This window comes from Pangasianodon hypophthalmus, chromosome 15, assembly GCF_027358585.1.
Source record: "Pangasianodon hypophthalmus isolate fPanHyp1 chromosome 15, fPanHyp1.pri, whole genome shotgun sequence".
NCBI classification, from domain to species: Eukaryota; Metazoa; Chordata; class Actinopteri; order Siluriformes; family Pangasiidae; genus Pangasianodon; species Pangasianodon hypophthalmus.
In genome coordinates this window covers 4,835,275-4,860,010 of record NC_069724.1, presented here as the reverse complement: position 1 = coordinate 4,860,010, position 24,736 = coordinate 4,835,275, and the positions used below count along the sequence as shown (strand labels likewise).

Genomic DNA, 24,736 nt, shown 5'->3' with positions numbered 1-24,736 from the left:
TTACATGGTCATGACCTCAGGAAGACTATGCAACTTGATGAGTCAGATGCAGGTAGAGCTAATTTTATGGAGTAGACTCGCTCGTCTAATGGCCTGTATGTATGATAGCTGCTCTATTAATGGCCTCTGCATGTTATAGTGTTTTGCTGGGGCTTTTTTGACTTAATGGAGTTGAGTACATTTTGGGGTACAAACACTTTACTGGGGTGGTACCTTTATTTTCCAGGGAATGTTAATGTAGGGTATCTTTAAACCTTTTTTAACCCCTCTCCTCTATAAGTACTTTATTAGCAGTGTATAACATTCAACTTTTATGGACTGTTAAAACTACTTGATGGATGGATGGATGGATGGATGAATCAACACCAATCACCTCAATCAACCATACCTCAATATTTACTGCTGTTCAATTTGCACATCTCTCTCTCTCTCTCTCTCTCTCTCTCTCTATATATATATATATATATATATATATATATATATATATATATATATATATATATATATATATATATATATATAGAATGTATATGTATATAAGAAAATAAATTATTTTTTAAATTCTTTTTAATTTTTCCTTCCCATCTATTCTTTTGTGATCTGCTGTCAAAATGTCTTTTTTTTCTTTCTTTTTTTTTTGGAGTGTACCTTGTAAAATTAATTTTAGACACATTATTGGGCCATAAAGACCAATGTTATACCTTACATCTGCTGTATTTACTGTGCCTCTACAGTACTCATTCCTGGCACGCTGACAGAGTCATCCACACACTCCCTTTTAAGGCCCTTTCACCGAGTTTTACGGGGCTACTACTGAAAAATTATGGCATGAAATGAAAATGATAGTCACATACCATACACAAAAGCATGTTTTATGCCAACAGATTTAGACATTTTGAGCAATACTGATATTCTGCCTGGAGCCTTTCATACAACACAGGATAAATTGGTTAGGTAGGTAACTTTGAATTTAATTTGATCCAACCCTGGATCACTTTTTACACTGCACATCTCAACATTCGAGATTCACAGATTATAAATTGCACTTGTTCCAGATGTCGGTCAAGAATTTGCTGATGTACAAATTCCAGCCTTCATAAAATACAAATAGAAATGGTGTTCTAATATAATCTTATGAAGTAGGAGCAGAAACTGTGAGAGTGTCAAATCTCTATCCACCAGTATTTCGAGGTCCCCTGCTTTTGTATGTCAGAGGTGTAAAATTTCTGCAGAGGAAATGTTTTATCTTGCAAATGACACCTGTAATTCATTGTTCTCCAAACTGTCAAAAGTGTCAAAGCACCTTACCACAGATTCTACAAGTCTCAGGAACTGTACTGGAGGAACAAATACGGTTCTTCTAAAGATATTCCCTCAGTCGGGGTTGAGATGATGGTGACAGAGTGCGATGTCTAACATGTCACTCCAAAATCTCCCAGGTGTCCAACTGGGTTAAGATCTGAAAATCTCTGTGCATACAATTTACATCATTATGATGACGCCCTCGTATCCTGGATCGGGGCATTGTCATCCTGGAAGAGACCACTCCCATCAGGATAGAAATGTTTATCAACATAGGATAAAGTTAATCAGAAGAAGAACTTGGTATTGATTTGCAGTGGACTCAAAACCATGCTAGCAAAATGCCTCTGCAGCCTTTAATATGTCTCCCATCTGCATGTTAGTATGTTATCTGCATGTTATGTTTATTTTTTTGAGGCTAGAGTGTAATGACTTTTTGGAATGCGTTTTGGAAAACGTGTTACTCATCTTCCTTTACTGGTATCTCTAGTGGACAACTAATAAAGAAAACTTGAGGACCGAACATGTCTTGGCTGATTCACGTTTCTGATAAGGGAGAAATTATAACAGTTTATTTTTTTTGGTCAGACTATTTCCTTTTTAGTTTTTTTTTCTCTTTTTGACCCTCAGGGTAAATCCAGAGTTTGGACACTTTATCATCAAAAGCAACTCAGATAAATAGACATGTGAAAGTGTCTCTTTTACCCTGTATAGAGGTTGATGTTTTACTTGTAATGTTTTTATTTGTACTGAAGGTAGAGCACACAGGTTCAGGGGCATAGAGGCATTGATTCCTCCTAGAATACCAGTAAAGGAAATAATAACTTCCTCTTGGAAAGAGCTCATAGTCTGTTCTGCTTGGACAAACACAAAAGGATACATTTACTTATACAACTTTCTCACCATAATTGGATAATTAATTATACAATATATGACACCTTGTATTTCTTGTGAACTGCTTGCTTTGTGGGCGGCTGTTTGTGCTCTTACCAGAGGGATCACAGAACTTCCCTTAGCTTCACATTAAAAATGCAGTCAGTCATCAAAGTTGTAATGCACAAACACACACACACACACATGCATTAAGTTTAGAGCATGCACCTCTCCGGACCCCACTATGAAATCCAGCCCTCATTCTTAGAACAGGTCAGTTGCTGTCACTTTTTATGTCATTTCTTTCATTTGCTGCAAGTCATATCAGGTCTTAAAGAAGCAATTTGTAAATTTTAAAACCATTTCCTGCTAGCAAATGCAATATGCAAACACAAAGAAGAAACTGACAAGCCTTCCTCTTTGAACAGTCAACTCCACACTGTTTGAAATTATATAACCCTTGTTGGTTACATTTTTGAGAAAAGTGGTTGAGATCAGAAGCTTCTAATTAGAAGTAGAAGGACTTTCCAGCCCAGTAAAACATAACCAGAAGCCTAAAACCAATAAACTAAAAAGATTCACAGCATTCACAACTTAGTTTTTCTAAGGTATATATAAAATTACATTACTATTACTATGTATCTAGAAATACTTCTAAAACGAAACACTGCACCTTTAATTTGTTTTACAACATACATTCAGTCAAAACATAAAAATACTATGAGCTGGTTTGAGTATGGTATGAGAGGGGTCAGAGGAGAATGGCCAGACTGGTTCGAAGGCTACAATAACTCAAAGGAAGGCTACAGTAACTCAAATAACCACTCTTTACAACCGTGGTGAGCAGAAAAGCATCTCCAAAAGCACAACACATCGAACCTTGTGGCAGATGGGCTACAACAGCAGAAGGGTTCCACTTCTTTCAGCCAAGAACAAGAATGTGAGGACACAGTGGGCATAAACTGGACAGATGAAGATTGGAAAAAGACCAGGCAGTGTTTTTCCAATCTTCAACTGTCCAGTTTTGGATGTTTCCCCAAGTAAACATGTAATATATTTAGCCATTAATTGTATTAGCTGTAACAGGACTGTGATAGACAAACTTTACCAACACACTAAAATGGTTAGCACTTTTCTACCAGCCCTGACCTTGAAATCAGCGACCATGCTGCTTAACCGCTTTATATCATAAACATTATTTAGAGACACATTGTTGGGAGAATTACAGGACCCTGCTTCCTAGTGTTCTTCAGCGCTGATCATTTAGTTCAGTTTAGCTGTACTTTAATGGCATGAATATTACAAATCACACTGTTGTTAAAGCAAATAACACAGGTCAACAAGAGAACAAATTCTGTGCAAATTCTGAACAAGTCTGCAATGCAGTAGCAAAGTCTGCAGTGTGTCTCTCACCCAAGATTAGCTATAATTTCATTTTTGTCTCCCTGACTACAGAATAACAAGTGAAAAAAGTAGGAAGGGCACTGCATTCACTATTACAAACATTCTGTCCTTTTCTGGGAACAGACCACCTGCTACTCAGAAAGTCTGGAACACTACAAGGGCAGTGTGTGTGTGTGTGTGTGTGTGTGTGTGCGTGTTTAATGCAGGCTTCCAACTGAACTTTTTAAATAAAAACTGACTTTATCCAGTCTATTTTTTTGCATTTCATCTATGCTTTGCATTGCATTCCTTGAGATCCAGAGTCTGTCCCGGGAACAGTGGGTTGAAGGTAAGAATACCCCCTGGGTGGCACAAACACACACACACACACACCCCTATGGCCCGTGTAGCATTTATGGGAGGTGGAATCCTGGAGGAAACATATACAGACACAGGGAGAACATGTGAAACTCCACACAGACAGAGTGCAGGACTGAACTGGAGACCCTGGAGGTGTGAGATGGCAACACTACCGACTGTGCCACCATGCCGCCCCTAGGTGTATTAGTATATTCAGAACTCCAGGGTGTTATAGCAAATGTTTATATGCTACAATTGTTGTTTTTGTGTGAGTGTCTTTATCATGTTATTTTGTTGATACAGGTGATGTACACTGAGAGTTCCATAATCGATTCCTTTGTATATGCATGTACACTATACCTGACCAATAAAGCACAATTCTGATTTGAAAGTGTGTTTTAGGTGCAGGGTGGTGTAAACTTGCACACACGCAGCTGCACAGTTTGTTCCGTGCCCTACTGATAAGTCTTGGTTCAATATCACCTGTTGGCTTTTGTTTCATTTCATCACACACTTGGCTCTCAGGCTTACGTGACCCAGCAGGCCCCGGTGCATTGACTCAAGTTTGTCACGTACTGTTCTTAGATCAAGTGACCCCAGCTTCATTGCTTTGACAGTTGTAACTTCAAGAAAGATACAACAATTTGAGTACATTCCCTGGTTTATAACTACTGGTAGAAATATACAAGTCCACTGGTCAGGAAATGAATTCAGTTCATACTATAAGCAGTGCATTTGTTGAAATGCAGTTCCCCGAATCTGGTTTCAACACTACGTGTTTGTGAACGTACATACCATCAGGTGTAAATTTTTTTCTGTTTACCTCAAGCAGCATACAAGTTCAGTCTGATGCAGGAATGTGACAGCCCCACATACCAACGCCAGCATCACGTTTCACCCTGAGACACAGGGTGAAACACACATGAACCTCAAGTGCGCAAACTATAACCCTCACTACCACAAGCAGTGAGACCTACTGGATATATTCACCCTGGCATTTGCTGTTTTATTTATTTATTTATTTATTTATGTTTGGTTGTATAAGCACTGCACCTACATTTCTCCTTGGGCACCAATAAATCTCTCTGGCTATTTATTCGTGTACAGTTTAAAGCAAAAAAAGTTGCATCCCCTGTGGTTTCTGGGTGGAAAAAAATACCATATACAGTGACAACATTTCACAACAATAGGCAAAATCTACAGCTGTTCAAACGATAAGAAATAGGTTGGAGGCCATTCTAAAGGCAAAGTGTGGACAGACAAGTTATTAGACAACATTTATATCACATTTAGAGCAGTATCATATTCCTCTCTTACCACACACTATCTGATCATATTTGTCATAATAAAGTAACCACTGAATGTTATGTTGCTATAAATGACTTTACTTTGTCTTCATCATTTCGTATACATCTATCATGCATCTTTTTTGGTGAGCACTTTATCCTGGTCAGAGTCACGCTGGATCTGGAGCCTATCCCTTGGACACTGTATGCAAGATGGGAAAAAACCCTGGATGGGATGCCGGTCCATCACAGGGCACTAAACACACACACACACACACACACAGAAACACACACATTCATTCACACTTAGGGGCAATCTATTTACTGTCATGTTTTTTTGAGAGGTGGGAGGAAACCTAGAACCTAGAAGAAACCCACGTGGACATGCAGAGAACATGAGAAACTCCACACAGACTGTAAGAATCGGATCCTGGAGTTGTGAGATTGCAACACAACCTGCTGTCCCACCATGCTGTCCTATTTACTCATTTTATTTATAGTGATTTACAAGTGAGGAAGAATCCAATCCTAGCATTAAGTTGAGGTTTAAGGGCCCAGGCAGCAGCTCTCAGGCAGCGGCTCTCAGTCAGTCCTGGGGTTTAAACTCACAACAGATTTTTTTAAAATAACTTTTAATGACTTCTTTTAAAATATAGTTACAGTTTACTTTAAAGTAACCTCTAAATATCTCTACAGGCATTTCTAGATGTAACTTCCACCTCCATGTATCTTCGCCCAGTATTCACATTTAGACCAAGTGTTTATACTGCCATCAAGTGGTCATAAGGAATACTGCAGCATTTTATAAGCAATGGGATTTTAAATAACTTGGATAATCAGCATTAAAACATTTCCTAGGTTTACAGGTTATAACAAAACAATTTTAAAACTCTTCAAGTTTTTATTTTTCATTGACAACTCATACATTCACCAAAAAAAGACATAAAAAAAGAAATCATTATGTTCTGAAAAAGAAATGTGGCTTAGTAAAGTCATCCATGATGGAAATGCCAGTTTCACACTGAGGCAGGTGTGTGTTGATCGCTCCAGTTCTCTCGTCCTTATTTCTTCCGTCTTGAACTCATTAATGTCTGCTCTCAGGATGATGATTCTCTCCTCTCCTGCTCGATAGCTGCAAAAAACAAAACAAAACAAAAATCTTTGTTTAGAAGAGAACAGAGAGGACTTTTTTGCACCGGAAGTGCAAACTCACATTCGCAAGTGTCTCAAAGCACTGAAAACCTTAGCCAAATGCTAATGTAGCTCACATAAGAGACAGCCAACGCTTTAGCATCATGCTAACTGCATGGCTCATTCTTGACCCCTGCATATTTTTGGTATCATTCAGTGATGTGTCGTTTGCAAAAGAGTCGACTCTTTGAGTCGGCTCTTTTAGGTAAACGTTGAGAGTCTATTTACATATGTGAGTCATTTCTTCTTCTTTTTTTTCCATAGATGTAGGCAATGCCGCTACCTGCAGTGTAATTTAATCTTATTTCACTTCCTCTATATCATAATTTATTCGAAAAAAAAAAACAACTTTTCAACAGCTCAAAATATCGTAAACGTTTTCCGGATTATAACAAGACGAGCCATTTATTGATCCGAAAGAATCGACTCTTTGAGTAGGCTCTTTTAGGTGAACGTTGAGAGTCGATTTGCATATGTGAGTCATTTCTTCTTCTTCTTCTTTTTTCATAGATGTAGGCAATGCCGCTACCTGCAGTGTAAATTAATGTTATCTTACTTCCTCAATGTTATAATTTATTCGGAAAAAACCCTTCTCACTGTTCAAAATATCGCAAACTTCCGGATTATAATAAGATGAGCCATTCATTGATCCGAAAGAGTCGACTCTTAGTGGTGAGCTGAGTCAAAAAAAATATGACATCCTGAAGAGCAGGAATTAAAAGTAAGACTCATTTGAGTTAGAGGATTGAACTGACGATGGAAGTGATTTGAATGACAGTATAGTTACCCAGCAAACATGCCCCTTTGGGGCCCATGTGGGGCCACTGCGGGCATGGGCCCCGATATCTGCGTGACACGCTGGGCACGTGTGGACCCCACCCTTATATAACCTTGTATTTGATTTTCATATTGTTGTTATATTTTATGAAACTCTATGTATGAATGTTATTACAATGTCTTTAGTTGAGATCAGTGAGCAGAAAACTTAAAGAGACCATCCAGAAATGTATTGAATGGAATGATTCAGCAAAAATGAAATCTACTCAATTTTCCCCTTATCCCATGATATGACATGACATCATATATTCAGTGTATGATGTTTTCTCTTTTATTTTGCACTGGAGGCACTAGGAAAATATTCTTGGGTGAGATGCTATCTATAATAGCCTCATAGCCCCACGTCTTAGCTGATCTATTTGACCGATGTGTGTTTGGGGTACATGGAAAATTGTGTAAATTAGCACCATTTCTTTAATTTCTAACTTAACTTAATATAAACTAGCATATGTCTACACGGAGGTGAACATGTGTGGAACTTGTAGAAATGTGAGTTGCATTAATGTGAGGAAGCAGCAGCTGGCTGAATGAGCTCATTTCACGCATGTGACTTGGGCAGCAGCTGCGTATTTTCACTCCGTACTGATAGCACACAGCTGATTAGATTAGAAATGACCCATGGGTAAAAGTAACAACAGTCCTCATCTCCACTGATTTTGCATTTCTATTTTATCACAATGAGTCGGCCATCTTGTCTGTCAAGGTATTGCTACACCCTGTCACTTTGTCCTTGTTTATATGCGGCAAAATTGTACATTCATAGGATCTGAATGTCATTTGAAAGTGTGAGACAATATGTTAGTGCATAAATGGAGACAAAGAAACAGTAAAGAAAAATCACACTAACCTTCCTTGGTCGGTAAAGGATTCTTCTCTTGGGTTTGCGTCTTCTTCAGTTTTGTTTTATCGAAGCTTGTGATTTCCATCATGTTGGGTTTGTCGGCCATGACTGTGATGACTAAACAGAATTGATGCATCTTTAACTTATATAATATCCTTTACATGCACTCACTTAATTTCATCTGATTAATCTGTCTAATCGAAGAAAACACACACAGACAACACATTAATTAGAGATGGTGTGGTTATGATTTGTCAGAGATGCATGTTTCTAATTATGTATAGATAGAATAAAGGAATGAATGAATAAATGCTTTTATAAAGCAGTGAGTGGATCTAAATGTGAGATAGGCGGATATACTAAGCACGTGTTCAGGTCACCCAAGTGTATTGTTCAGCTTACGTCCCTTCACTCCTTCACTGATTCCCCTTTGTTCTTCCGCATGTCCTTTAACCAGCAACATCTCGACCTTCCACTTCATTCCTTCTCCTCACTTCTTATTCTTAACCATTACAACTGTACTAAAAGCAGTATGATATAAAATCACACACTCGCACACTCTCACACAGAGCATAATAGATTATGTCTTACCAGGATGAGGGTGTGTCTGATGTGAGGGCTGCAGTCTGTCTGTGACGGCTGGTGAGACGAGGCTGCTTTTGTGTGTGTGGTTGGGATTGGGAGGGGGTTTCCCATTAGCCCTGGCCCTATCTATGTCTCCATCCCATACTGATGCCATCAAATATTCATGACCCAGAAAAAGAAAGCTGAGAATGATTTGCTGATGCAGCACAGAATGGTATTATATTTTATCCTGCAATATTGCAAATGACATTGTGGCAAACAAATTTTAGACAGTGTTCAAATCAAACCATGGGAAACAAAAACAGTAGGCCTCATGTCGACTGCTTTTATATTCTTATCTTTATCTTCATAAATCTGCCATATTTGCTGTCAAGGTATCTTTACATACTGTTAATGATTTCGTCCTCTTATATGGGACTGAATGGTACTGTACATTTGTCATTAGAAACTGTGATGTATTTTAGAAGGATTTAGTAAAGTCATATTATTCAGACACTCAACAAATACAATCCAAAGTATTATAACATGGCTGCCTTTTGCAAAGAGCACAAAATGGAGACAAGTAAACAGTAAAGTAAAATTATAATGGCAAAACAACATTTTGACACAAAAAAATAAAATAAATAAAAATACACGGTATTCCCTTAATCCCAAAATTGTTCAATCTGCCAAGATATGCTAAGTGCATGGCAGACTCTTCACACACACTTTGTCAGAATGTTCAGGATGTCAAACAGACGTGCTAATCTGGTTTCTGACACTGTTATCTGACACACTGTTATCTGTAAATATGGACAACATTGACACTCCCTAGCTAAAAAAATAAAGTTAAAAACAGTAGTAGCAGCCATCCTAAAGTTAGAATCACTGCCTCAGCAATGACTCAGACATGAGGTGTGATCCAAAGCTTCAATATAGACCTTTATGTTATTTTTAAGTGATTCGTTTGATAATATAGCTATCTGAAAAATGTTAAAGTGATGGCTATAAGCTTACCTTACCAGTTAGCAACATTAGCTTTTTAGCTCCAGTGCCAAAACTAAAGAACTTTAACTTTAAGTACTAAATCTGTCTTGGCTCAATGATTACGTTTTCATTTGGGAAAATTGGGTACATTTCATTTTGGGGCTAAATTATTCCTTAAAATGTAGAACATTGTACATAACTCTGACATAGAGGAACAAAAAATTAAGGTCTTAAGGATGATATTTTAATGTCTAGTATCAGAATATTAACTCCTATTATTTAGCCTCTCTCCACATACTATACATCCCGAAGAAGTCTGAATATGTTAACAGCTGAGAAATTCAATGTGTTATCCAATAAATTGTTGCAATTCTAGGTTCTGGTCATGTGTCTGAGACAATAGAGGAGAAGGGTGTGGCGTGTGTCAGCTGATCTCTAGGGCCTGAGAAAAGCAGTTGATCACTGAACACATGGCACAATGTCTGAGGCTCTTCCATATGGGGAGGAGGTGACTGCAAGCCTATCAATATCACCCAGCTGCCCCTGCATAGGGCCATGACATGGATTTTTTCCCCCACACTGCTACAAACATGTCTGTGTTTCAAATTTAGCAATTTGATATTAGCCTTCATTTTCATTTCACAACAGGCTTTTCTTTCATTTTCTATATTATTGTCAAGTGCACAGCTGAAAAAAAAAAATACATTAAGGATGATTGCTATTGGCAATATTATATTACATATGCTGAAGTTTATATGTTCATTTTTGTTCCCTGTTTGATTTCAAGCTGTTTTTTATTGTAGCTTTTCAGTTAGGTTCTTTTGTCTTGTTAGGTTTTCTGTCACTAGTCTTTTAAAAACATTTTAACCACATGTAGTGTTAAGCAGTGGTGGAACAAGTACAAAACACAGTGACTTAGGTACAAGTACTGCTACTGTAGTAATAATTCATTTGAGTAAAAGTAGTATTAGTTATCAAAGAAATTACTTAAATAAGAATAAAAAGGTCATCTGGTGGAAAAAGTCTACATGCATAATTACAAATTATTATCATCTTTTTTTAAATTTACATGCCTATGATTGACACAGCTAATCTGAGGAACGCTGACGTGAACACCATTTCCATCATCAACAGTATATATAGAAAGGAAACATCAGCTGCTAGCTAGCTTTGCCAAATGCTTTTGGGGTTTTATTAACTTGCTAGGCTCATTAGCTAGCTAACTAGCACATGTTAATTCATACATGTTTCTACCTACTTAATTAACCATCTAGCAAAGATGCCCCTTACGCATTATCCTAAGTATTACCAACAGGCTATAGCAGCAGTTAAATATATTTAACATAACAGGAAACTGCTACTGAACATTGAAGTGACATCTTAAGTTTATTACAGAGCTTTCATGCTGTAAAACATGAAAAGATCTTGCTAGCTAGTCTAGCTCACTCAGCTAGCTAACGGCGTCCCTGTACATGTTTCCTCAGTTGGATTTGAGTTGTGAAATGCAGATATCTGCACAGGTTTTGGCTCGCAAAATTTGCAGATGATTATCATGCTGTTTTCTCTGAAGCATTTAAAACTGATAGCTGATCATTTGGACCAGGGATGCTCATCTGTCTCCACTGTCTCAGACATTGCTACTGCTGATTAAACTTTTGGCACCTAAAGTGTAGACTTTTAGCAGGAAACTCCTTTGTTTTTCTTTATTGGGCCTCAAAACTGAATTCTTTAATTTTTTTTTACATATTGTCTTTTAAATGGATTACAGTCTTCTGGGGTTAAAGACATTTTTTTAATCTTTAATGGTATTAAAAAACATAGCAAAGTAAATAAATAAAAAAAAAAACACTCAAGTAAAAGGTCTATGATTTAATTACACTCAAAAAAGTATTGTTACAATGAACATTATACTCAAGTATTGTAACAAGAGTATTTTCCACCCCTGCAAATGAGTACTGAATCTAATATATGATTCAGTCAATCAGTAGTAATTGCATTATTATGAAATATGAGTAAAATGAGTCTAAAATACACACTGATTAGCTTCCCTAACAGTCCACCAGATGGACTCAGTGTATAAGACACAGATGGAGTATTTGGTCCCTAACCACACACAAACTCTACACCACTAAATAATTTGTTCTTTGCTCGCTCTATAAGTTACAGTCGGACCCCGTATTTTTCATTGTCAAACGGCGCTGTATGTTTGCTCTTGTAGAACATATTTCAGAAAGACCCAAAGCTCAGTAAGCCATGTATACAACCCTTAACCTTTTGTGCCTGAAGTCAGCACAGCCTGTGAAAGCACTGCTCAGCAGTGCACATATTATTTGTCCTGCTGGAATTAGAGCTTGAACTCATGTTTCATACCCATGGGGCATGTGGGGGCTTCAAAATGGAAAATGACAGGATTAGAGTCTTCCCCAGGCTACAACATATAGCAACTAACTAGATGCAATAACGGTTTCTAGTACAACAGAAGAGTCATGGAGGTTTTGCTCTTACAGAGTTGCTATGCATAAATAGTATATCTTATACTGTAACAATTATATGTATATTTCCTGAATATAAAATAAATGCCCTCACATTTACTGGACCAAGCTCAGGAACATGTTACCTGGAAAGCTTTGACTAGGTTGCACAAACATATATTATGTTTCAATCCTAATTAAACCAAAGTTTATATATTAATTCAGCTTTACCAAACTTTGACTTAGAAAGTTTAGAATTAATCAGTACTGAGACCTATTTAACCCTGGTTTTAGTTTTTACAGTAAATTTTGATGAACGTTAATCCTGTTGCTCCAATGCTATACTACAGGGTGTGTTAAAGTCAGGAACTAATGAGAGTAAAACTAGGTATGTTTAATTTTGTATTTATTATTTACAGCATATGTTCTACATGTTCATCCTTAAGCTTTATGTATTTTCTCAGCTGCTGTTCATGTTTTTGCAGATTTGCTCAACATATTTGGATTGACATATTTGCTCAACAAATTCCCACTGGTTCCAGACTTTTCTGGTTATAATTGTGAAACATTGTACATAAAATGGTAGGATATATTAAATGGACTGCAGATAATGAAAGATGTCCTCAATGTAAAATTTTACAGTTGGTTATACCAAAAAGGAAGAAAAGAAAGTATTGATAATGATTCATTTCGAAAGTAACCTTTTTGCTGTTTACTTATTTAGACTGGTGAATGCATTATGGTGGAAATTCATATTAAATTCTTCTTGAATTATGAAAATTTTAATCAGAGGTTAAGATTTTAATAAGAGCTTAAAGTTTTGGCTACTGTCTTGCATTTAGTCCAATGGCGAGTGGGCCAGACCAAAAAACAAAATAAAACAAAACAGTTTAATAGACCAATAACGTCAACAACTTCTGTTAAAAGAGTTCAGCATTGATCTGAAAGGTACAAATAATGACAAACATTAATATTTTTGCAAGTGATTGCATAAGTATTCACCCACATTGCTGGGAAACCCATAAATTGGTTCTTTTGGAAAGAGACATGTTGCTTACAAAGGGACATGACGTAACTGAGACATGACATAACTGAGTTTATTGCGCTATATTTCTCCCTAGTAGAATAAAAGAGATTAGCTCTTTATTTCCATTCTTTCAATTCATTTATGGTCCACAAGGTGATTTCAGTTTAGAGCATTCTAAATTTATTTGATGGGACAGTTTGGAAGCTTTGTCAGGTTGCATCCGGCCTGTGGGACGTGTGTTTGGCACATATGCTCTAAACTGTGTTTAATCCAATTTGGTACAACTCATCCTTCATCATATATATTTTAATAGATTCATTTTTGTACCAGTCTATTGATGTAACAGCAATCACATGTCCAAAATGCCTTTCAGTCCTTTCCTGAGCACTGAAAAACAGTGTGTAGGTGTCATAGTTGTCCCCTAGAGGGTACTGTGTAGCTTTGGTGTTGTACTGAGGTTGAGCAGTTGGAGAGATTCTTATTACTCACTAATGCATTAGTCAGACACACTTGGACACCTCTATACACTCTACACACTGTATTCACTTGACCATTTAACACTCTTCAGCATGCTCAAATTATGGCTCAGTGTAGCTTGAGTCTTGCTAACTGTGATGTGATCATGTTATACAGGGAAAAAACAACCGAACTGATAATGTTCTGACACTTAGACACCTGACCTGAACATCCTGAGTGTTCTGAGTCAGTTTACTCAGAACCTTTGAGTAAATCAACAAAAGCCCGTGGGCCTTGTTTAAGAAGTCATGTCCCACATTTCACATCTGTGGACGAAGTTCCCTCCACTGTGTCCCCCTCCCATTTTCCTCTGCCTCCTTGGAGCTGAATCCCCTTGACGTGTCGCAGCTGTGTGCAGCAGAGCGAAGCGATGTTCCCTCTTGTCGGACTCCACTTCCCACGTACTTCCGCCTCTTGGACTTCGTCGTTGTCAATTCATCCGCATGGTATTAATCACTGCCGTTCAGAGGGTGGTGTGCGGCTCCTCCCAGAACCAGCCAAGCATTTAATGCCCTGAACAAGCCTCTGATTTATTCCACATCTCCCTGGAACAGGAGAATAGACAATTTATTGCTTGTTTATTGTGATCACAATACTAGATTTTGTAGTATTAATATCACAGAGGGTTGAAATATGTAAATGAGTTACAATAAATTCCATACACTGTGCGACTCTTGACTGATTGTAGATAGACCAGATGAGTGTTTTATTGAATCATAACATTATAGGATCCAGATATTTTGATCAAAGTTATGCAGGCTAATCTTTAACCATGTCACATGAGTGGTTCACCAATATGTCTTCATTAATTGTCAACATATACTATTAAAGGTAAAAGATCCAGAAAAGTTTTTTTTCTTTTTTTAAAGTTTAGGTACTTATTTGTCTTAATAGGCCCTTGCCTTCATTTGCACAAGGTGTAATTATAATTTAATTGCATTGGTTTTAATAGAATGCAGAAAACTACAGGTTCATTTAAACTACATAAACTTGGCAAAACACCATAAAACACTCAGGAGCTTGACCAGAGGTTTAGGTCAGATTAGGCTGCCAAACAACACTCAGCTTTGAGATCCAACCTGAAAGACCTGCAAAGGTTTGCACATCATCTCCCATGTTGGCATCCATCCAGCATCAAGTTACTTACCGTCAAGTACAAGTCGAGTCTAAGTCATGAACTACTACTCAAATTGAGCCCAAGAGCTTTAGTTGGACATAAGCCCAAATCCAGGACACAAGTATAATATCATTGTTCACAACAGCTCTCCCATTATACATAATTAGCTTCATACACTGCATGTGAAGTAACGTTCTCTCCTAATTAGGAGATAAAGATGTTTTTTTGCATAATACCTGTTTCTGTCAATTCACCATGGCTGAACAATTAATCTAATTAATGTGATCTTGTGACATCCAAGTTTATTTTGAAGATGAGTTTAATCATCTTTCATCAATGTCTACTTTTACTTTGGTTAGTGGTTTCCTACATTACACACATCTACCTGCTGGTAGTGGTGCCAGAATCTAGCATTTGCACCATATCTACAGATCTAACGAGAGTGATGCAGTGGTGCTATAGGCCTTTAGCCAGGCCAGCTCTCTCACCATATCATCTGTACACCTTTCTCCAACAGATCAGCTTCTAAAACTTCAACTTGCATGCTAATACCGCAGTCAGCACTATCGTATTAGTCAGCTTGTAGATCGCTAACTAGGTGAGCCAAGTATCTGCTGTAACTCATTGTAACTCCGTAATGTTGTTGTGTTGCATTCTGAGTCCAACATTTGCCTCTATTTCTAAACTAAATTTCTCAGTAATATGACACTGAACATCGTTGGAAAATGGTATGTGAGAAAAGAAACTCTTTTATTTTTAGGAGGTAACAGCGAAACTTAACCATTGTCCCTTATGTTTGAGATCATTGAATCTTTTCTCCCCTTAACTGTTGCTGTAACTGTAATAACAATGAATTGCTAAAAATGTCACAAATAATTCAATCTAAACATATTTAATGTGGTTTGGGGGTGGACTTTCCTTTCCTTTAAGTATGTATGCATGTAAGTATGTGAGCAAAATGCCTTGGTGACTCTGTCTGTAAAGAACCCATACTGCACTCTGTTCAATTCTAGCCATTTACTATTTTTTGTTCGCTTTTGTGCTGCTTCTTTCTCACTTCTAGAATTACTCTTGTGGAAATAGAAAGAGAGATATGGATGTTACAACAGCCCTGGGGCTGCCTGAAGGCACCGTCAGTAGGCCCCAATGCCCCTGGCATTAAGTTAATGTACCTGGAAATTTAGTAAGGAACCCAGCAGCTCCAGCACATTGCACTTTTGAAGTCCTAACCCATAGGATCACTACCCTCCAGCCATCTGATGTTGGTAAATTCATTATGACTCACTGTTATGAACAAGTGAAATGGCTGCTTACTCATGTTTACACTCCTTTGCCTTTTGTTTTGTATCTGTGTGAAATTGAGACTTCGTGAGCAAAATTAAAATTTACGCATAACAGTAAGAGACTCAGTCTACTGAATGTAATAGACACAGGCATCTACGAGATCACTGAATCACAAGAACGCTTTGGCTGTGTGTGCATATTTTGTTTGTCAGGTAGCCCACCTCAGTTTCAAGCAGCATCTGTTCCAGCATCTTCAGTAAGAGAGTGTTCTGAGGATTGACTTCTGTCTTTTCTATGATATTTTCTTTGTTATGCAATGGGAGACTCGCAAATGTTGCCAGATGTTTTAGAAGCAACTCCATAAGAGAAACCGATCAAGAACCACATTCTCCAACTCTAGCCATTAAACTGCTCTAGGACAATAGTGACACGTGCACCAAACCAAACTTGTGCAGACCTTAAAAAAAAAAAATCTCGAAATGGCCAACAGAACATCCATGCTTGGAGAGCTTTCATAAAGGGGCCAGTTGTCATGGCAACCATGTACTGATGGAAATCCAGACAAAGGGATCGCAAGATGCTGGCCAGGACTGACAGAGACAGCACGTGGCTGTGAATGCGCGAGGACAAAAGCGCACAAGAAATCGAGATGGAAGTTGTGCGGATTGCGTGAAAAGCTCTTCAGCTTGGTGTGTGTGTGTATGTGTGTGTTTGTGTGTGGGGTAGTGAAAGGCACAGGTGTGAGGGCTCGGAAACACAAAGATCGAGTGAACATTGTAGACTGAACTGGGATCAGAGTGAAGTAGTGATGTCAGGCTCTCTCCGTCTCCCTCTTTGCGCTTACATAAAAGCAGCGTGGCTGTGGAGGCGGTTTACATAAGAGCTCCAGCGTAATGTTTCATCATGATGCCGCACACTGGCTGACAAATCGCACTCTACCCACCCTGTTCATGAACGATCCATTCTGTTGGTGTTTCTCTCTCTCTCACTCACTCTCTCGACCTCCAGAACTCACACCGGTTAATTAGTGCTTCTGTGGTCATTTTCCTGCATTAGCTTGGAGATACGCTCATACACACAATGAAGCTTGTTCAATATTAGCAAACCTCCTGGTGCTGTGAGACTCATTCTGAGGAAAACAGATCTCCCTTGCTTCATAAGTCATTATCAGCACTGTAGAGGCAGCCGTTAGAAACCTGCTAAACTTGAAATGGAAATGTAATTCAGATACTTCACACTTGCTTTCCAGTTCTTAATTTGCATGAGACATCAGGAAGGATTATGCCATGCATGTTTATTGACTTTAATATATTTGTTTAGACAGTGCATTTTAAAGCTAGTGTTTGCCTGACGGAAACCCTGGGTGACACACACACACACACACACGCATCTGTTCTAGAAATGTGCTCTTGGGGATGGTCTGTTATACTGCCTGAAACATCGAAAGGTTCACAGCCTTTCTGCCTCTCTCTGTGCATGAGTTTGCACTAGTATCTCCAAAACATCTCCCAGCAGAATTAAAAAAAAGATGTGAAAAACAGAAATCACTTTGCAAACCAAAGCATTTCTCACACTCCTTCTTGCTTTTGCTGATTAGACATCAGTTTAAGGTGATCCATCTGACTCATCGGCTGTGTTGCATCTCATCTCTACACAGTGCGTTTGCAGCAGCATCACCCCCGAGCGCTAAGATCCTAAGAGTGCTAGTTGCTCCTTCTCTATCAGAGAGAAAAGATGGAATGCTCTCTGCAGTCCTGAAGCCACACAAACCTGCCACTTGCTCATAAAGAAGGACACAATAAAGAACCACTGGAGTCAAGGGTCTGTCTTTGTCAGAGAAGACAGATACACTCAGCCACTTTATTACAAAACACCTGTGCCCATGCTCATTCATGCAATTTTCCCATCAGCCAATCATGTGGCAGCAGTATAATGCATAAAATCATACAGATACAGGTCAAGAGCTTCAATTATTGTTCACATCAAATATCAGAATGGAGAAAAATGTGATCTCAGTGACTTGGCATCTGGAGTATTTGAGAAACTGCTAGATTTTCTCTAAAGTTTACACAGAATAATGTGAAAAACAAAACAAACTTGCAGTGAGTGAGAGAGGTCAGAGAAGAATGGCCAGACTGGTGCGAGCTGACAGGAAGGTTACAGTAACTCAAATAACCACTCTTTACAACCGTGGTGAGCAGAAAAGCATCTCCGAACACAAAACACATCGAACATTGAGGCTACAGCAGCAGAAGACCACATTTGGTTCCATTCCTGTCAGCCAAAAACAGGAATCTGAGGCTACAGAGGGCACAGGTTCACCGAAACTAGATTAGAAGATTGGAAAAACTTTCCTGAACTGCCCAGTTTTGGTATATAAGCTACCCAAAAAAAAAAAACACTAGCAGGAGCCTGAGTGTGGTCCCTGTCACTGGAGGCAGATATTTAGGAGAATGTAGCTTTTTTTTTTTTTTTTTTTACAGTTCCAGATTAAAGCTGAGAGATGGTTTAGTGCTGACACAGAAAGTGGGGTAAAGTGCTTATCTGCCATAGCAGTGACTGAGCCTCTGAGCTTCCTGTGAAGTCGTCAGGCTTTGTCATGGATTATGAATCTTTATGCAAGATTGGATGTGCCCAGTGTTCAGAAGTACACTACTGATGCGGCAATTTGCATTTCAGAAGCATCTGTTCTTTTCTTTCCAGCCGCATTTTCAGCTAGAGAACTACAGTATACTGTTTTGAACACTAACGTTAAACAGCTGTGTATATAAACCACTTAGCATTACATTTTCACGGAAAGAGACTACATATGGTGCAGTCCTTAAGTAACTGGGCAATGACAATTTGGTTCGCATCTGTTACTTTTGTATACTGGACTTGAAACGCAACAGTGATTATGGGTTTAAATGATAGAATGTCAGCTTTAATTTGGGAGTATTTACATGTAAGGTGAAATGAGATAAACTGGGCCATCATGTAAAATGATAAGGTTGTCCTAGCTCTTTAAATTTTAAAAGTCAGTTGTTGCACATAATTTCATACTGTTGACATTGTAGCAAATCATTTGTCTAAGGTTGCATTGCATTTTTGGGAACTGGTGAAGAAATATGCAGATACAGGAACAATAATAATAACAGATAAATGATCATGTAGATGCAAGGTTTCATGATCAGTATCTTTACAATTAAAAAGAAATGTTGCTATCTTCAAAAAATATAGAAGATAGTATAGCAGATAGCAGAAACTATTATTAAAAAAAAAAAAAACAATTCAAATGTCACCGAAAGAGATGGCTATAATAAACAACTGCATACGTCTTATAAAAATGCATGTCCACAGTCCACGACTGCAGTAACTGGTGCCTCTAAGGTAATTAATTTTTTTTTTTTAAAGCAGCAACCATCTTTTACATAAAACAACCGAAACAAGAAACACAATATAGTTATGGTTGAATGTAATTATCTGATTTACATATTAATTTAGAATACAGAAATTAGATTTCATTCCATGTAAATAAAGACACGTTTGAATGTTGGTTAAAAACTTATCAGTGCAATCCAGATACAGGAACCATGAATCAGCCAAGTATGAGCAGGTTACATTTTCCTGTTATGGTGTTGTGAACAAAAAGTGCAGTAAATAATGCTTTGCTTTGTTCAGAATGGTTGTTTTGTCATTGGTCCATTTTAGCCAAACAAGCGGCCCATTCTACCTGAACACAGTAGGGTTGTCTTGGAATGGGTCATTCATTAATCTTCAGTAAGCCCTTTATCCTGGTCAGGGTTGTGGTGGATCTGGAGGCTATCCCAGGAACACTGGGCCCAAGGTGGGAATACATCTAGGATGGATAGCCAGTCCATTTCAGGGTACCATGCACACACACTCACACACACCAAGGAGCAGTTTAGAGTACCCAATCCACCTACCTGCATTTTTTTGGAAAGTGGGAGGAAACTGGAGAACCTGGTGGAACCAGAGACAGATGAATCCTGTCTTACAACACACACACACACACACACAGCATTTTTGTTTTATATACTGTTGGATTTCAGTGGTTCACAAATTTGCAAGTCATATTAAAAAAACAACCAATTATAAGTATTGCAAATCCTTTGTAATCAATCATTACTGAAGTCTGTAACCCATAGACTTCATGGAACACTGTGTATATTTTCTAGTAAGTCTTTATCAGACCCACACTGTGGCCATTTACTGTACTTGCTTGTTTGCTTCAATGTTCTCATGAGTAAATGAACGGCATACTTAGTGGGGGGGTGTTACTTAACTTGGCACATCAAAAATACTTGCATTTTTTGTCCTGAAAAACTCCAGAGCTGCTTTAGCACTGTGTTACTGTCCTACTGTTCAGTGAAGTGATGTCTACTCAGTTGTGATTTAATTTAAGATTTGCTTAAATCTTATTCAGGTATGCAAAGAAACAAACTATATGCACTCTTTTTACAGTGCTTGAATTCATGATTCACATACTTTATACTCTTACTTTTTTAAAATAAAATGTTACATATTCAATGTAACATATTCAATTCAATTTTATTTGTATAGCACTTTTAACAATGGACATTCTCACAAAGCAGCTTTACAGAAATAAATACATTCAGGATATAAATTTTAAATGTAAGAATTTATCCCTAATGAGCAAGCCAGAGGCAACAGTGGCAAGGAAAAACTCCCTGAGATGATATGTGGAAGAAACCTTGAGAGGAAGCAGACTCAAAAGGGAACCCATCCTCATCTGGGTGATAACGGATAGTGTGATTATAAATAAATCCCTTCTATAACTGTGTACTACATGGACAAATAGTGCAATTGGTTAACCACAAAACTGATTACAGTTTTCACATGAAGTCTGTTTTGTTGAACCTGTCCACTGTCCACTGATGGAGACCTGAGTGCAAAACTGCTCTTGGCAACCGCAGCCCCAAAGCCACCACGGCAATCGCAGTCTCAAGCCATCACAGTACAAATGCCCATATGAACCGCAGTCCAAAGCCATCTCCATGGTCCTCAAGCGGCACCATCCCCAGCAATCCCAATGATCTTCATGCTGTCCATGCGGGGCCACCCCCAGCAGCAGCGAGCGATCTCCAACCGATGAGAACTCCAACCAGAAGTAGGGCATCAGGATGGATCAGGCAGGTCCGGAGAGCAGAAGGGGTCAGGATCACTGGTATCTATGGAGAAGCATGGGGACACCATCCAAACATCCCAGTTCACCACAACACTCTATGCCTGTGAACCCTCCAGGTCTACTCCTTTACCTAAGAAAAAGCTATTCACAAATGGCTTGACTAAACAAATACATTTTCAGCCTAGACTTAAGCACTGAGACTGTGTCTGAGCCCCGAAGACTAATTGTAAGGCTGTTCCATAACTGTGGGGCTTTGTAAAAGAAAGCTCTACCCCCTGCTGTAGCCTTCATTATTTGAGGTACCAACAAATAGCCTGCACCTTTTGGTCAAAGTAGGCATGACGGATCATAAAAGAACAAAAGTTCACTCAGGTTCTGCAGCGCGAGACCATTCAGTGCTCTATAAATCAGTAGTACTATTTTATGATCGATGCGAAATTTGATTGAGAGCTCTATGCAGTGTCGATAAGATAGGGTGATGTGGTCATATCTTCTGGTTCTAGTAAGCACTCTTGAAGCGGCATTCTGGACTAACTGGAGCTTGTTTATGCACTTATTGGAACATCTAGACAGGGAGGCATTAAAGTAATCCAACCTAGAGGTAACAAAAGCATGAAGTAATTTTTCTGCATTGTGTAGTGACATTATATTTCCTATCTTAGCAATATTTCTGAGATGAAAGATGGTTATCCTAGTAATATTATTTACATGAGCTTCAAATGAAAGACTGGAGTAAATAATCACACCAAGGTCCTTTACTGCTGCAAGGTCCTTTACATTACAGAGCAAAAAAGCCTAAGGATGCATTTAGCCCCAGAAGACTTTAAGCCAATTATGTATATAGGACAGTATGTGCAAATATGAAATAATTCAATTTCAAGATCCAATCTAAATAGTTTCTTCAGTTTCTTGCTGAAAGTCTACAAATGTTTAGTCAGCAGCAGCAATGTCTGAGACAGTGGAGACAGATGAGCATCCCTGGGCCAATCCATCAGCGATCTTCAGATTAAAATGCAGGAAACAGTATGATAATAATTTGCAAATCTGCAATATATACCAGCATTTCATAGCTCTACATCTATGTACACACACAGCCAGTAGCTAGCTGAGTGAGCTTAACTAGCTAGCCAGATATTTTGCTGTTTTACAATATGAAAGCTCTGTATTAAATTTAAAATGTCACTTCGATGTTCAGTAGCCATTTCCTGTTGTGTTATATATATCTCCGTGCTGCTACAGTTAATAGGTAACACTCAGGAGAATGTGTAAGAGGCATCTTTGCTAGATAGCTGTCTTTATTTACTGTTGATAACCTGTTTATAAAACTGTTGATGTTCACTTCAGGATAGCTCACTACTAGTAGTTTTTCACCAGATGACTTATTTACTCTTAGTTGAATGATTTTCTTGATCACTACTATTTTCACTCAAGTGAATTATTACTACTGATGCTTCTGTACACTTATGGCCTCATTCCTCCATCTGCAGTCACATCATTAATAAAGACAAGTGATTTTTTTTTTACTAAATGCAGAAATAAATGGCTTTCTGTCATGAAGAGAAACCATCATTTTCCCATCAGATGATTGCAGAAATAGTTATACTGATGGATCACATCCAAGAATGATGATTATTTGTTGGGTGGCATTTATAGCTAGGTGGCTTTCTAATACCGTTGTGGGATGTAGTTGTTCTCATGCTTATTGAAGCTAATTGTGTTTTAAAACAAATGTTAACTGCAGCAAGTTAAAATCAAATGTTAAAAGCAAGCTATCACCTTGTGAAATGGATTTGAAAACATTAGCAGCTATGAATAATTAGCAGGCAAGTTTGCAGGAGTTGGGTAAAGGTTCTAGGTTATGAAATACCTCTGCAAGCTGTATTTTTGATGCAGCTAAACTTGAGTAAGTTTTTTTTGTGGTCCTGGCCCTGGTCTAAAGCAGCCAGTTTAATATAATATAACCTAGGTTTGTGAGTAAGTTTATGCTTAACAAAATCCTAACCACATTTATACAATCAGGCTAGGATTAATGGCGTGCACATAAAGGTGTGATGTTTGCACTGAGCAGCCAATCGTCTGAGACCTTTCTGAGGCAGAGCAAGAAATCTGACATAAATGTAACCATTAATACCAGAAAAAAGCAACAAAATGTAGAAATTGCTGAATGTGTATGCAAAGTTTGGACATATTTAATATATTTAGTTTACATATTGAATGACATATTGAAATGTATTTAAAAATCACTTGCTATACATTATGCAAAATGCAATATGCATTCAATGGTATTCAGTGGTAAGTAGGCTAAGCTCTCTATTTATAATTAATCTTTACAGTACAGCAGTATAAAGAGGTCAACTTCAACTTTGCCTTAATTTTATGTGTGCTATTAAAAAATACTACTAAAATAGAGAGAGCTGATGACTTGCAGCAAATTGAAAAATAAGTGGCCTAACAGCACTGAACCACCTCAGCTGGAAAATGAGTTAGTCAAAGAGGGGTTCGCCCCGTCTAATAACAAGTGCTAGTTGCCTCTTTGATACAAGTAGGTGTAGATGAGTGTATTTGTCATTTACAGTTGAGGAAAATTATGTGAGGTTCTTGTAACCAAGCATTTAAGCAGAGAAAGGCATTACAAGCAAGCAATGTACAAGAAATACACAATTCTTGTAATTAATACACTATCATATTTTTTGTTGGGGAAAGATAATAATGTAGAAACATTGTGTGCACAGAGGGAAAGGTAAATGCATTATTTTGCAAATGTCAAAGGATGTGTTTTATGGAGCTTGGAAGCTGACAAAAGTATGTGCATATGAATTTTCATATATTTGAATTATGCACGTCTCATTAAATAAAATTCTTATTTTTGGTGGTATATTTAATAAATTTACATTTTTCTTTGTTTTGAGGGGTAAAATTTGACTTTAAAAACATAATTCAAAATGACGGCATAGAGATTTTTTTTTTATTCAGAACTCTAAATTCAAATCTTAAAAATTCAAATCCAGAGAAATACAGAGCTTATTTTAAATTAGGCCAAAAGTGAATCATCCAGGATTCCCAGCAAAAAGTAGATGCTTTCAGAGTGATCTAGCCAAAGAGTGGGGTCAAAACAGACGTTATGAAAAATAAATGCATCTAAATTTTTTTATGGTCTATGGAAATAGCTAAATTCCTCTTAAGCAGCAGACTAGCTGGGAGCTGCTAACGACTGGTAGCAAGCTAATGTTAGAGTAGCCTAACTAGCTAGCACTATATGTACGTAATTATGCTGGGCATATATTACACATTGAGTGTTTAACATCACTGTAGACAACTAGCCATTTGAGTACAACATAAAACTTTTTTTTGTTTGTATGACTACACTGAAAGTGTCTGCTTTTCACAGGGAAATCAAAACCTGCAAAAATATTTTCATAAATGAAAATCGAATGAAAAAAATATGTATATAACTCCCATATAATGAATCAAACACTTTTGTCAGCTTGAAGCTCCATAGCATTTGCCTCCTTCATTCCTTATCTCTAAATAATGCCTTACTTTTTATT

General features: G+C 37.8%; 1 protein-coding gene across 1 annotated transcript; it reads right to left on the bottom strand.

Annotated features, from left to right (window-relative positions):
* Nucleotides 1–6,085: 6,085 nt before the first annotated feature.
* tmsb (thymosin, beta) lies at nt 6,086–8,827 on the bottom strand. The gene is made up of 3 exons (XM_034311048.2): nt 8,665–8,827; nt 8,080–8,190; nt 6,086–6,336 (listed from the first exon to the last, which is right to left on the bottom strand). Exons 1-3 carry the CDS (start codon nt 8,810–8,812, stop codon nt 6,302–6,304), a joined length of 294 nt encoding a protein of 97 aa, XP_034166939.2. The 5' UTR covers nt 8,813–8,827; the 3' UTR covers nt 6,086–6,301.
* Nucleotides 8,828–24,736: the final 15,909 nt, after the last annotated feature.

Bases quoted from the DNA above. Each gene is read 5' to 3' on its own strand.
- tmsb (XM_034311048.2), bottom strand. From the start codon at position 8,812: ATGGCATCAGTATGGGATGGAGACATAGATAGGGCCAGGGCTAATGGG. The intron at 8,191-8,664 runs GTAAGACATAAT...AATTCTGTTTAG, and splicing joins TCAGACACACCCTCATCCTG to TCATCACAGTCATGGCCGAC. The intron at 6,337-8,079 runs GTTAGTGTGATT...TGTTTTTTGCAG, and splicing joins TCCTTTACCGACCAAGGAAG to CTATCGAGCAGGAGAGGAGA.